At 39.9% G+C, this 15,238-nt stretch overlaps 1 protein-coding gene and 1 long non-coding RNA gene across 5 annotated transcripts in view; one reads left to right on the top strand and one right to left on the bottom strand.

Moving 5' to 3' along the window:
- The window catches only part of ap3b1a (adaptor related protein complex 3 subunit beta 1a), an 86,177-nt gene that overhangs the window by 44,415 nt on the left and 26,524 nt on the right, over positions 1-15,238 (top strand). For all 4 annotated transcript variants that reach the window (XM_024299090.1, XM_024299089.2, XM_024299088.2 and 1 more), the window contains exons 20-22: positions 1,409-1,541; positions 2,036-2,084; positions 3,366-3,469. In XM_024299090.1, coding sequence (XP_024154858.1) covers positions 1,409-1,541; positions 2,036-2,084; positions 3,366-3,469 — 286 coding nt within the window. The remainder of the gene's footprint in view (positions 1-1,408; positions 1,542-2,035; positions 2,085-3,365; positions 3,470-15,238) is intronic.
- Positions 533-1,014, bottom strand: LOC118599415. The gene is made up of 2 exons (XR_004948749.1): positions 657-1,014; positions 533-581 (listed from the first exon to the last, which is right to left on the bottom strand). It is a non-coding gene; the product is annotated as an uncharacterized LOC118599415 (long non-coding RNA).

Genomic DNA, 15,238 nt, shown 5'->3' with positions numbered 1-15,238 from the left:
GGCTAATTTAGAATTTAGCTTCTATTTTAGCAACAGGTTAACATTTTTGAGTAATTTAGTTTACTGAGGAATTTTAGGCTATTTTAAAGTTTAGCTAGTACTTAAGCAACAAGCTAGCTTTTTGGCTAATTCCACATCTACTATTTTTACTCATTTTTACCTACAATGAAAAAAAAAATCACAGAGAGAGATGGTAGTTTCTTTTTATATTTTTGCTTTGTATTGTGCCCAAAATAGCAATAATTAATATTTGTTATTTATAAAAAGTGGTAATGAATTATCCAAATTTCTTAAAGGCTAAAGTAAATCTACGTGGCTCCTTCTAGGTTTTTAACAGTAGAAAATGAGTCCAAATGGCTATTTTACTGTTAAAGGTTGCCGACCCCTGGGCTACACAAAGCATCAAGAGACTTTAGGTACTTAACTATCCATTATAGCTAGTTAACAAATCATGACTAAACTGTTAAACTGTTAAAACAGTTCTTTGAAAGTCATATTGTAGCTCCTCAATGACAACACTGCACACGGTCTCTCGAGTACGGGCGGAATTTATTCTTTGTCTTCATGAAACGCCGTGAAAACTACAGAACAAGGTAACATACAACAGTTAGCACTTACATTTCAATCCGTAACAACAAATGCTAAATGCAAACTACCTCGTGGCTGCCTGTCACTTTGGAGGTCCTTTTTGAGTTAACAGTTTTTCTGCTTCAGCTCTTCATAGCTGGTTAGTTCGTTTTACAAGCTGTTTTCCGCGTGGCTCTTGCTCTGGAGTCTTGTAGGATGTGAGAGCCACGTGAAGCTGGTGTCCAAATCCCGTGAGTTCTCAAGAACTCTCGCGTTATTATAATCCACAACTCACATATGATAATGCACTGTGACTTCATATTATACAGCATAAAACAAAATAAAATATATTTACACATTTGAATAACAGCAATCCTACACCAAAGACATTTCTCCATCTAAACAAGGAAACAAACCAACTTTAACTTTATAACCTATTGGTGACACTTACACATATTCTTTTAAAGAATTAGGATATGTTGTCTCTGTTAGTTTTGGAACATATCGGATTGTGAAAAGTATCGTTATCACCAGATTTTTTACCAACACACATCCCCATATTAAGTTTTAGCTACATTCTTCATTGAATGTCCTAGAATCAGTATTTATTTATTACTGCAAATCCCTTATAATCTGTAGAAACAGTCTTTTTAATCTGTCCCTGCACATTTTTTAAGAGTTTAGATTTTGTTCTTGTTAAGTCACAAACTGCTAAATACATTTTTGCCTTTTTTGCTACTATTCTTCATTTCTATCTGGTACTGAAATAACTACCAGAGATCCTTTCTGCTCTGAAGCATTCAGACATTATGGAAAAAACGTTTTTCTGTTTGTGTCGCAGTGACTCTGATGAGAATGGAAACGTGGATCAAGCCAGCAGCTCAGCGTCAGAAAGCTCCCCAGAGTCGGAGTCCGAGTCCGACTCGGACTCGCCAGCACCCCCGAAGAAGAAGGAAGCCAACGCCCAACCCAAGGTGATGTTTACACCAGGCTGCATTTCTTTTATTCCAGTTTTAGGTCAAAAATGATAATAATAAATCTTTAACAAAGCTTTAGATTATAATTTTAAGTTTATAATGGTTTAGAAAAAACATTTGAAAGCTTTTGTTTCTGAACCAGAGACCTTTCTACAGCAGTTGTCCAAGTATTTTTTAAGGGAAAATATGAAGAAATTAGTTCATTTTAGTTAATTTTTCTTTAATGTATGTTACCATTCTGTCTGAACTTACAATAAATGGGTTTATTTGTGCATTGGACTGTTCAGGCCTCCATATCGCCCATTCATTTCTGATAATAAACACCTTCTTGGACATTATCCCTCGTTAATGGACACCTACAGCCATTCAGAATCTAGTTTTCACCCATGCTATAGTAAAAAAAAAAGTTTTACACTTGGATATTTCTTTTTTCTTTCTTTTCACTTTCTTTTGGACATTTCTCATATTTAATTTTTTAAAATTTTCCTTAGATGGCAGTAAAGTCCAAGAAGGAGGTCTCTCTTCTGGATCTCGATGACTGTGAGTTATTTTGCTTAAATTTACTTGCAAAAAATGGCTTCCATCTTTCCTCGTTTAGGCAAAACACAAAACATTGTCTCTGTGGAAGTTACAGATGTAAACCCAAACAAAATTTAATGGCCACATTTACACCGTTTTAAAGCCAACATCAGCCAACAGTTTAGAAACTTGTTTTTCCCAAAATTAATCAAATTCAGTTTGAAGTTTATCGAAACATATTTGTTAGAATGTTTCAAATATCTAAACTCAAATATCTAATTTGTAATCATTTTTCTTTTTTTGTGTGCTTTCTAAAACAAAAACATTTCTAAAGTAAAAGCTCAGGATAAAAGTGATAAATAAAAATTAGTCTCAAAAACAACATTTAATGGTTACATTAGTATGAGTCAGTCGTGAGAAATATGTCTAAGTATGTAAACCTTGTAAACTCACAAGTGAATTAAATTGAGAGGATCAAAAGAAAAAAATAAATCAGAATCAAATCGATCAAGACTCTGATGAATCGAATTGAATCGATTCTTGAAATTATTGGCGATACTCAACCCTACTATCAACCATTTTTACTCGAGTTACTAGTTGCCCTATTTTTACTTGATTGTTGAAACTACTTCGCAAAAAAGTTTAGAAAATAAAAATCAGGGTCAACCTGGATCTGTTTATTCAATTATTTCGTTTTTAAATGTTTAACAAAAGTATTGGATCGGAACTGGATATCGGTAGACACCAATCATTTTATTTTCATTTTTAAATGTGGATTAATCCAACATTTTTTCGCTAAGTAGAGTCATCTTTACTTAAAGATGATCTTCTACTAACTCATATGTGTCAAAGTCAAGGCCCAGGGGCCGGATCCGGCCCTCTGGGTAGCTCTATCCGGCCCTCCAGATCATTTTATTTTACTGTTATCAATGACCCGATGTTATTTTTCACTCATTTCTAACTTGTTTAATTTTGTCAGAATATTTTGTTATGGTGACTAAAATATTGAAAGTTATTTAAGGTTCAAGTTGATTTATTCTGGAATAATATTCTTGCCTTTTTATTGTTCATAATTATGTAAAAAAGTTATTTTTAAAAATGTAGTTTTAGAGTGTTCTATAAATGTTTATCCTGTTCATCTCGGGGCCTAAGGTGTGTTTTGGATTTTGGCCCCCTGTGAGATTGAGTTTTACACCCGTGTTCTAACTGATTCAAAGAAATGATAATCATCTTTAAAACCATCGTTGATCCTCAGAATAAGAAGACCAGCATCTCAGATGTTTTCTTCCTCCTGTCCTTTAGTTACTCCTGCCACCACAAACGCTCCACAGCCTTCGCTTGTCTCCTCCAGCCTGCTGTCCGACCTCGAAGGCCTCTCTCTGTCCAACGTCTCCTCGGCCGTGCAGGTCAGTGAACGCCTCGCACACGTCTGTTGGAGTTGTGCGAGGCGAGGAACCCTTCCTCCACCAACATGCGGTCGATTGTTCCTGTCGACACGACTCTGGGATGGCGAAATGAGCCCCTCTCCCTCGTGGAACATTTCTGCTCCAGACGCCAACTATTGACCTTTTCTGCCTTGTTATATTTATAGCCAGTCAGGACGCCGCAGCCGCTCCGCCCGCTTCCTGTATCTCTTATAGTCTGTCTTTTCTCGCCCTCGCCATCTCGCGCTCCTCCACACCCTTGAACTCTATTTCTGCGTCTCATCTGTAAGTCCTCCCACTCGCTGCCTCTGATGGCTCTCCTCCTCTGTGTCACCTTTCATCTCTCTCTGTCAGAAGCAGCGTCCCTTGTGTCTCCATGTTGGGTTATGTCTGATGGTTGACCTTTCCGCCGGTGACGGCTCCTTTCTCTCCTCGCCGTGCGAGCGGCTCTTCATGTCGGCGTTCTCTGTCTCTCGTCGTCCCCTGAGAGGAAAATGTCCAGATTATTTTTCTGCTCTTACTGGGTCTATTTTGTTGGGACAAAGTCAGTTGTGAAGTCTGTACGCGGTTTGAAGCTGTTGAACCTTAAAGGAAAGACAAATGCTTCTGTTTAAGCCTGTGATGCTTCAAAAAGTGTGTCTTTTTTCATAGTTCGGACGGTTCTTTCTGTTAGTATCCTTCCAATGTTCGTATATTTTAATTTCCGAATGATAAAGTGACACTTCCTGATCATGTCTATCCTTGCTCCCTTTTTCCTGAGGGTTTAATCACATCATTATAGCTGATAAAGTCAAAGAAATTAAATTACACCGTTCAGCTGCTCCAATTAGAGGAAAATTTAAAGGATTTTGTCTGTAACAGCTTCCAATTTTATCTTAATGATTGCCCTCTTAGGCATGAAAGACTAAATAATAAAAATAATATTTCTCTTTAAACATTAATAAAATTTCAATCAAACTTACTAATTCCACAAACCGACTTGGAATTTAATAAAGCATCCTTAATCATGCTGTAATGAAATTGTTACAGATCATTTAATGTCTTATTTTGTTGATTATTTCATACATTTTCTTGTAGAACTAATGAACAACAAAGTTTTTTTCTTGCTTTTACGACAAAAGTCAAATATCTATATAATGCATAATCTATGAAGCAGTTGGAAGTTGGTTTACGATGGAGAACGAGAATCAAAAAGTTCTTAGAAGCTAATAAAAGTAAAATGTATTCCTCATGTTGCCATACAGGGCGCTGTGAGTCATGAACTCGGAAACGCAAAGATTTTAACTTTTTAGTTTTTTTCTAAACCAGGCGAATCAAACGGCCTGAAAATGTCAAACATCCGGCTTTAGCGCCTCATTTTGGGAACGTTTGACCTCAAAAATCTTTAACTGGTGATGGAATCTGTTGTGTTTTCTCTTCAAAAACACATTAAAATAATAAAAATGACAAATTTTAATTTTTAACATCTAAGCAGAAAAGAAAAACAAAAAAAATAGTTATTTTCTCTTTCATTTTGTATGTCTAAAAAAAGACTACACAAAGTAAAAACGAAAAAATGCGATCTAGTAGGGGTGTAACAGATCACGGATGATCCGTATGGATCACTCACCACGATTCGGCACACACGTGTTGTAACATACACCAAAGTTCCTGCTTGATGTTTGTCCCAAAAGTGTGTTTACCTGAAAAAATAGTGGTGCACGTCTCCACGAAATCATGAAAATTATATGGACATCCTATTTATAATATTATAAATAGAAATATCTGGAGTTCACAGATGTCTTTAATGTTTTTTTATATAAATACATCCCAATGACCTAATATTTTTATATGGTGCTTTTATTCGTGTGTTTTGAAGTACCTTATTTATGTTTTAATAGATTTATTGAAGCTTTTCAAACTCTTAATTGAAGGCTTTTATTCTTTTTTTTCCTGTTTTTTTTTTTTTTTTAACTGATTGAGTAATGATCCAAACCGTGACTTTAAAACCGTGACACAATCGCAACCGTGAGTTTTGTGATCCGTTACACCCTTACTATTTCCTTTTTTGGTCGTTACCATGGTGACTATTGTTTGTGTTTCCACAATTTAAAAAAAGTCCAGTTTCTAGAAATTAAAATACACTAATACTTTTATAAATGGAATGTTTTCTTTAAAGTATAAAGAAAAATAACAAATAAACTTTTTTCCATTTTTACTAAAATATCAAATAACACTGGATTAAAAAGGATTCTTCTGATTGATCCTCTTTTCGCCACTATCCAAAGAACACATTTTATGTGTTCCCAGTGGTTTTAGGGTGTATTACGACTGGACACATTTGGTTTGCTTAAAGTGAACCAGAGTTGATTTCCTCCGATAATCCGGAACAAATTTTCAGTCTGAATACACCCAAATGGACTCTGGTCTGGAACCAGAAAACCACCCATCTTTCAAGGTGGTCTCAGTTCATTTCCAATCGGACTGAGCTCCTGTTCACTCACTTTTCTTAGTCGGAATAGACTCCGTGCTCGGAGTGGAACAACTGGACCAAAATGGCCACCGTAGCCGGGCATTATGGGATCTAAACAGAGAGGTGGAGTATATCACACCCCAATGTGTACAGTTCATTAGAAATTCATATCTGAGTTGTGGGTCAGACCTTTTGTGCAGATTAAGCCCGCCCCCCTTTCCTCCCTGTTGCTGAGAGCTCTCTGTTTCCACCAGGGGTGCCCAAACATTTTTGCTCAAAGACCAAATACAATATTTTTTTGCATGTCATAAAATAAAAGGACAAATAAAGTTGAGCCGGTCTTTTGAGTTTATCCGTTTGCCGTTGTCGCTCCATCTTGGCTCGCTAAAAGACAGAAGTGACCATGAAGGCTCTTGGGAATTTCTAACACAAAAAAGGCCCAGGGCTGACTCACTCTGGGGTATTTTCACTCATAACTACAGGCAAAGAAATTGGTAACAGCACCACCCGGAGGCCAACAGTATATTACAGCTCTAGGGTTTTGGAACTCCATGCTGAATCAGTGGGAAACGGATGAGGGGTTTTAACTAAACACTCGACGGCTTCTGCAGCCATGAGTTAGTGGGCCAAAAGATAACCTTTGGGGGGCCAAATTTAGCCAGCGGGACCCACTTTGGGCACCCATGGTTTACACACTCTCCTGAACCTCACACCCCCAACCTAACATTAGTGGTGCAGGAAAAGTACCAAAAGTGACAGTTTTAAACCAGATTCCAGCTCAGGCGAGGAAAACAAAGACGTTCACGGATCTATTTGTCTGCGAGTGAATGCATATTACGCACATTAACACACCTTTTATTTTCAGTTTGTGAGGAAAGCTCAAAGTTATAACAAAGTTGTGTTTTTTTTTCTTCCTTGTTTGCCTCCTCTTCTGTACTTTGTTGTGGCGTCTGTTGGTCTCCGTTTGGAGGCCGTCCGCCTGTCAGTCACCACGATTGACAGCCGCTCTCAGACCGGCGTTTATGCGGCTGCAGCCTTGTTAGTCATTCTCTCGTCTTCAGACGAAGGCCAGGAGGTAATGGAGAATAGAAATGCAGATTAGAACAGGGAACTTTTTTTGCGCATCAACATCTGATTTAGAGTCAATTCTATGCATAAATACACGATGGGGCTCGGGGATTCACAGACAAGGGTAAATAACCTCACCTTTATTCACACACACCCCCCACCCTGAAGCTCATACCTGTGCACACGCGCACGCTCTGGCCCCGGTGTCATTTCTATTTCTCAGCAATCTGCCCACAGAGGCAGCGAGTCTGTCTCAGCTGAGCGCTCGGCCCTTTTAGAGAATTACTGCATGGTTATCAAAGGCATTTAGATTAACCCCGGTCACTGTCTTTGACCCGCCTCCCCCCACCGTTTCTGCATGCTGCCGCTCTCTCTAATAACATTTTGACATTAGGATCCCTCACAAATGCTTCTTAAGTCCCCCCCCCGAACCTCCCCCGACCGCTGTCCGCGTGTGCGGCGGGGTGGCCCAGGCTGATAACTTTTCATTCATAATTAGCGGGCGGCGAATGGGACTGCGTTGGGGGGAAATTGAACTGTCAGTGGCGGGGCGCGGGGCGTTTGACCCCATCACGCCCAGAGGGGGCCATCATAATTTGTTCATTTGGTGTCCATCAGATGGGCGCCGGCGCACCCCCTCCTCCCCGCCCGCCTCCCTCCTCGCCCCCCGTGACCTCCCCGGAGTGGGCGCTCGGGGTTCACGTCTAATTATGAATCAGCAGGAGGACCTCCAGCGCCACGAAGATAGCGGCTCCTGCCCTCCAAACCTCCCGCTGCCACTCAAACGGCAGAGATTGCTTCTTAAATAGGAATAAACGTCCGCGAGGAAATGGGCAGTCAGCGGCGGGGTCTGAGCAGCCCGCCGGCAGCGCACGCCGCTGCTGCTTCCATGCACCTTTGGGCGCATTTCTCTACCATTAATTAGGTTTTTTAATTATGCGCTGCATTTCATGGCTCGGGTTTCATCCCTGAGATGACAAGGCTGTCTCGTATTGTTGATGATCGAGATTTTTTTTTGTTGTGGTTTGTGACTGAGACGCGCTGAACTCGTCTCAAACAAGCTGTCGGATTTATGCAAACACTCCAATTGAGGGCGTGACCTTTCATTTTTTAGATTTATAAACATAATTATGAGCTTGTGTCTGCACCTCCGATAACTACACAGCTCAGATACCAAACTATTTTTGCAGTGGAAGAAGAAGTTTTATTAAAGCTCTTTTTAAAGAGCGGAATTAGAAAAAGTCATAGGATTTAGAAGTTTGCAGCCTAAAAAATACTACTACAGCATCAGAAGTGACTAAAGGCACTAAAGATCCACTCACACCGAATGTAATTCGGGCAACAAATTTGCATGCCGCGCCCCTCTTTCGTCACCTGACAAAAAATGTGTTCCTGAGCCTGACGCCGCGGCCGCGTGTGGGAGGAGCTACCAGCTAATTAATTTAGGATGATCGCTATAAGGAACGGTGTCCATGGATATCTGAAGTAGAATGTATGGAAGACACATGATGTTGAGAAATAAGGTTAATTTATCGTATCAGTAAAGGGAGCCGTGTCTGAATGACAGCCGCTTCCACTGTGTTTCTGTGTCTCTGTGGCTGAGCTTGAAGGCTCCGTCACATATAAACCCGTGGAGGAAAACATTTAACTAGCAAACCTTTTTCCTTTTTCTTTAATGTCTCGATGAGGCCCGAGGCGGCAGCCTCCACACCCCGAAGCATCTTTGCTGAGCTCTGCTGCGGGAGCAAAAGCCGGCGATCTGTCCAGAGTGTGTCCCGCCTTTGCCATAAAGTAGCTGGATGAGCTCTGCAAACCCGCAGCTCCAACGGGTTAAAGAAAAAGATGGAAGTTCAGGACAAAAACTAGTACCCACTGATAGAGTCACTGATAGAGTCACTGAAAATGTCACGCCCCCAAAGCTGAGTTCCTAATTGGCTGATGCAATGCGGAAACCCATCAAACTTCAGATATTTACATTTTGGCTACGCCACCTAATTCACGCCTCGTCTATGCTGGCAGACCTTCGTGCTGCGCCCATCGCGCCGCGGGACTTTAGATCGCATGATGTCTCGTCGGTTCCATTGACTTAACATTGAAACTGGTCACTCTGAATCATGCCATTGGTGGCAAGGAAGGGTTTTAGTTCCAGTGCCGACCACAGCTTGCAGTTTGGTCTTTTCCTGATAAATGTCGACGGAAAGACAAAAAAATTAAATGTTTCTTTTTTCGTAATGACCTTCTGCCTATCAATGGTTACATCGTGTGATGACAGTAGCTCTACTCTAACCGTTGGACCAATAACTATCGGGGGCACAGATCTGGTACGGTTTAATGAGTTTATTTTATATTGGAAACAATCAAAATACCGGACCATAACGCTCAGTAAAAACTAGGCTTAAAAGAGTAAATCTTAATACAAATTTGCTGGTTTTACAATTTAAAAAATTTGATTTAACTAAACTACCTGCTGAAAATCAGTTTATTTCAATCTTCTCTGAAAATATATCAACCTGTGGACAAAATAATCAGTGTTTTAGTATCCTTAATAAATATGGAAATATTAACATTTTATCTCCAATCCTGTCAAATAAAGCAATAATCTTATACCGCTGTCTTCGAGTAACATCTTCTACAAATCCAAACAGGTTTTATTTAAAAATGTTCAAAACTATTCAGTTTAAGAAAATCTAATTTCCTGACAAATTGGCGTAAATCAGCTAACCTCCGTCTGAATGTGCTGGAGAGGTTTCTTCTTACATTAAGGGAGTTTTAGGTGCCTCTACTAACATTTATTTAACTCAATTTGCAGTCAAGGTCTTCGTGATGCTCCTCAATTAATTGTCATCTTCTGACTGAAGGGAACAATTAGGACCTAAAGTCAAACACATGTCCCTTACTTTAATCTCCCCCAAGTCTTGTCGAGTGTAATGAAACCCTGTCGCTGATGTCTGAGGGAGTCCATGTCTGAAAAACAGAAATGGATTTTTAATATATGCCCATGAATCTCTTACTTCTTGCCTTTTAAATTGGCCTTCTTCTGCTCCACACGAGGCGGTTAGCCCTTTTGAATATGTCAGCTGGATTTTCAGGTCATTTGCCAGAGAGGATGATGGGAACGGCGCGTCCGGGCTCTGAAGGTGACTGGTGTCTGAGTCATCCATCACCGGAGCTTCCTTTAAGTTGATGCATAATAGAGCCTCTCAATCAACTTCCTCGCTTATTGTCACCTCCCTCCTTCCAGTCCGGGCTCCAAGACCTGAAGGAGAAAAAAAATAACGGCTGACTGACAGAGGAGTCAAGGTTACATCCCTCCTCTTCTCTTATTTACACTTGAGGTGTTATGGAGCGCTCGGCAGGACGGCGGCGGATGGAGGGGCTGGTGTGGGCGCCGGTGTCAGGCTTTTAACGGTCCACTGTGTCAAATTGGTGATGATAAGCATTTTGATGCCCTGTCCTGTTGCTCGGAGCGAGGCGACGAGAGGACCTTGAGGCAGGATGTCTCTGTCAGGGAGGTAAATCTCTGCCGCGATGGGGTGGCAAACATTACAGCGAGCTTTATCGACACCGACTGCTCTGACACATGCAAAAGTGGCCCTATAAATTCGCCGGCTGGTGTTGGCGTGACGGGCGCCGGTGAGGGCGCAGCGGAGTCACGGAACGACAGCAAATGTTTGCTTGACCTCCTTACAAGCGCTGGGATGGGGCGGGCGCCGGAGACGCTGCTGTCTGTCTCACAGCCAGAGATCATGCTTACCCTCAGGACACGCTTATTACAGAGACTGTGAGCCCTTCAGGGCGCTTTCTTTTCCTAGCTTTTAATAAAATGTAACTTTCTTCCGAATCCAAGTTCTACACATTCTTACTCCCAACTCGTCATATATGGACTTATGGTTCGGGCCCCCTCTGCATCACTTTTTGATGTTTCCTGGTCCCCAAACTCAGGAACGCATCAACACACCTGGAACGGGTACCGGACTGGTACCGCCACCAGTGCGGGCCCAAGGAGTTGGGGACCCCTGAGTAGTGTATGTATTTTTTCTCTGTCTGTGGCCCGTTACCAAGCAGGCCTCGGACCGGTCCCGGTTCGTGTCCAGAGGATTGGAAACCCTTGATTAGCTTATGCATTTTTCCCTGTGTTTTGACTGTTACCAAGCCGCCCTGAACCGGTACCAGTCCGTGTCCCAAGGGTTCTGGACTCCCGATTAGCATATACATGTTTTCCGTGTCTGTAACCTGTTACCAAGCAGCCCTCAGAACAGGACCAGTCCCTGTCCCGAGAGTTGGGGACCCCTCAATAGCATTTTTTCCCTGTCTGTGACCTGGTGCCAAATGTCCCTTGGACTGGTTCCGGTTTTGTGGTCCTTGTTGGTCCTCATTTTCCCCATCTGTTGCCCTCGGACCGGTACCAGTCTGCATTCCGAGTGTTGGAGACCATTTTTTCTATGTGACGCTCGTTACCAAGCATCCCTCGGACCAGTACCAATTTGAGGCGCGAGGTTGAGGACCCCTAAATTAGCTTATGCATTTTTCCCCTGTCAGTGGCCTGGAAATAATTAGCGTATATATTTTTTTTTTCTTTTCCCCCCTGTTTGTGACCCTGTACCATGCGACCCTCAGACCAGTACCAGTTTGCAGTGCTGAGGTTGGGACTCCTGATTTAATGGAACCATACGCCCATACGTGACGAGTTAGGAGTGAGAATTTGTTGCCAAATTAATACTTTCTTTAATTATAGTCTGCAACAGTCAGTGAAACCAAAAACCAGATTGTTTTTGCATATGGAAATATTTCTGCACCTTTGGGGGAAACTTTGACCCCCGCCACATGCGCAAAAACTCACCAAAATTTACACACACCTAGTACTAACCCGAAAAATGTATTTTGGTACAGCTACAAGGCCATACCCTGAGACTTGGGGACCCCTGATAAGCGTATGTATTTTTTTTTCTCTGTCTGTGGCCTGGTACCAAGCGGCCCTCGGACCGGTACCGGTTCACGGCCCGGATGTTGGGGACCTCTGATTTAGTAGAAACAGCCAGCAATTAAAAAAAACGGCAAGTTGGGGACACCCAAAATGACAAAGTGGCGTGGAGGGGGCCAGAACCATACATCTATTGTTTTTGCATACAAAAAATGTTCTGCATCTTTGAGCAAAACTTTGAACCTTGCCACGTGCTCGGAAAGTCTCCAACATTTACACACACCTATTACCTGGCGAAAATGAATTTTGGTCACAACTCTCGCCTCCCTATGATGAAGACGCTTGTAGAGCTGAAAAAAATTCAAAATCTATTGATGAAACCAAAACACATCTGTCTGGGATATCCAAAGGAAGTTTTGAGATCATTATGGGATGGCCACATGACCTACAGTTTGGCTGGCATTTGTGGCAAAGTTTGAGTTTTGGCGATTCCCAAAATATGGGAAAAGGAAACTTTTTACCGATCTAATCTTGATTTAAGAAAAACAAAACTTTAGCACCAGCTACAAACGAAGACTCATCCCAGGAATTTTTATTGACCGTCTTCTAACTTCTCGGGCATCACTGCGAAGCAATAGGGGGAAAACGTTGCAATTAAAAGTTGTAGATTTTGAATAGCGTCTGTGTGGCGATCTAGCTTAACTGGCGTTCTCCTATTACTCGCACATTTTTTATCATAAAATTGTGAAAAAGTAATTCATGGATCCCAGGCAAAAGATGAATCAAATGATATCACGCAAAATATGAAAACTTCAGGAATGTGGGCGTGGTTAACAAAAAACCTCAGTTGCTAAGGAAATCCAAAAGTTTACTTTTGAGGATTCTTCTGAAACTCATTTCTGTGAGTTCGGTATCTTCAGGTGACTAAAACCTAAAATGGTTGCTATGGAGAAAAAAACAATAGAAAAGCCGCCATTTTGAAAAAATTGGATTTTATTTCAATTTGTCACGTGGAGCTCTGGCGAGCCTGGGTCCAATGTGGGCGGCGGACCATCTAACGCTGCTCCCAACTTTAATGAAAAATTGTTTATTTTATACACACTATATATAAATAAAAAAACATCATTTTTCACTTAAATATGTTTTAAAATGCACTTAAACATTTCGGATCATCTCCTTTGTTTAAAGTACTTTTTCGCTGTTGTTTGTCAGTTTTATAATCAGGGTCAAACTTTTAAAGCTCTCAGAACTTCATTCTTTACCATCAATACCCACAACTCTACACAGTTTGTTTGTATTTTCAGTTATAGTTAATTCTAATTAATTTTTTGCACCTCCATTTATATATCAAACTTATTTTTCTGCCTCAGGTTGTTTTCTTCTGATGGCCTGATGGGATTTATTTAAACGTTTAACGGTTATTTTTGTCGTCTTTCTCATATTTTTTACGATAAACTTGTATTTATTTGCCCCAGAATAACATGCAGCACACTGAAGTGTTCATCACGAAGGAGTGTTTGTAAAGAACGCATCTGTCTTTATTTATTTTTAAATTATTTTCTTTAATCAATTAGTGCCGTCACTCAAGACGAGAAGACCTTTGACTTTAGTGGAAGGCTGCAGAAACTCTTCAGAGTTTTCAGACATGTTTTTTTTTTTTTTGTGACACAAAAAGATATTTTTTTCCCTTCGTGTGACAGTTTGTGTTCAACAGCGCTCTGCATGTTGTGTTCGTGTGATCCAGCTAATGAGAGCTGACAGGAGACTTTCACCCCCAACCAGTGCAAATATCTTTCACGTTTGCAGTAAAATGTAAAAATGCACTAAAGCTGCTCTGTCTTTGCTGTTATGTGCTGCTCAGACATAATGCAATGAAAGGTAAAAGCCCCTTTATGGAGGCAGCGAGTGGTCCAGGCAGCCGCTGCTGTTTCTGTTCATTAGAGGCTGTTTGTGACGCTCCAGCTTCAAACCCGTTTCCATCCGACTCTGGCTTCTCCTTTTTATGCCCGCCAGAGTTAATGATGATATAATGAATGCAGGAGATGTGGAGGTTCCTGTTGGTGTTTTTATTCCTTCCCTGATCTATCTGAATGCAGCAGAGTATTACAGCTAGTTTACAAACAATATATATTTTTAATTATGACTTTAAGGCTCGTAAATTACGAGAATAAAGTTGTAAATTTATGACTTCAATAGTCATTGACTAAATTTATGACTTTTTTTCTCGTAAATGTACGTGTTTTAAAGTCCTAAATTTATTACTTCAAAGGTTGTAAATCTACAAAAAAAATTAAAATTTACAAGAAAGTCATAAATATATGAGAAAAGGTCATTAATTTACGAGAAAAATGTCTTAAATCTACGAGAAAAAAGTTGTAAATGTTAAATTACAAGAATTTAGCCGTATTATTCTGACTTTAGTGATAAGCTATGTGACATTTTTTCTCATAAAATTTAAGTCCTAAATGTATTGCTTTAAAGGTCTTAAATTTACAAAAAGTTAAATTTACAAGAAAAAGTCATAAATTTATGAGAACAAGTCACAAATTTATGAGAAAAAGTTAGATTTTGCAGAATGAGTCATAAATTTATTAGAAAAAGTCATAAATTAACAAGTAAAACTCACACATTTATGAGAAAAAGTCAAAGATTTATGAGAAAAAAAATCATATTTACTAGAATAAGTCGTAAATTTACAAGATAAAGTCAAAGATTTATGAGAAAAGGTTAGATTTTGGGGAATGAGTCATACATTTATGAGAAAAAGTCAAAAATTAACAAGTAAAACTCATACATTTATGAGAAAAAGTAAAAAATTTACTAGAACAAGTCATGAATTTACAAGATAAAGTCAAAGATTTAAGAGAACAAGTCAAACATTTATTAGAAAAAGTAATAAACTAACAAGTTAAAAAGTCCAAAATTTAGTAGAATAATTCATACATTTTCAAGAAAAAGTGATATATTTATTAGAAAAAGTCATAAATGAACAAATAAAAAAGTCAAGTTGTTTGTTTATCAGAGACTTGCTTAAAGATTAAAGACTCGGATCATCTTGTGGAGCTTTTATTTTCGGATACGTTTCAAAAACAAACAAATTCTGAACCTTTTGACGACTCAGAATCTTGTCATTATTAGTGTATCAGCTTTTCGGTTTGGTGTCAATAATAAGAAGCTCAGAGACGCACGTTTGCAGGACCGCCACTTTCTGCTGTCCTTATCATTCAAGATTCAAGATTCAAGATTCTTTATTGTCATCCAACACGTGAACATGACAGACGAAATTTGGGACTGTGGTCCCGTCTAATAT

This window comes from Oryzias melastigma, linkage group LG12, assembly GCF_002922805.2.
Source record: "Oryzias melastigma strain HK-1 linkage group LG12, ASM292280v2, whole genome shotgun sequence".
In the NCBI taxonomy this organism is placed as follows: domain Eukaryota; kingdom Metazoa; phylum Chordata; class Actinopteri; order Beloniformes; family Adrianichthyidae; genus Oryzias; species Oryzias melastigma.
The sequence above is the reverse complement of the archived record's forward strand: the minus strand, read 5'-3'. Positions and strand labels throughout refer to the sequence as shown.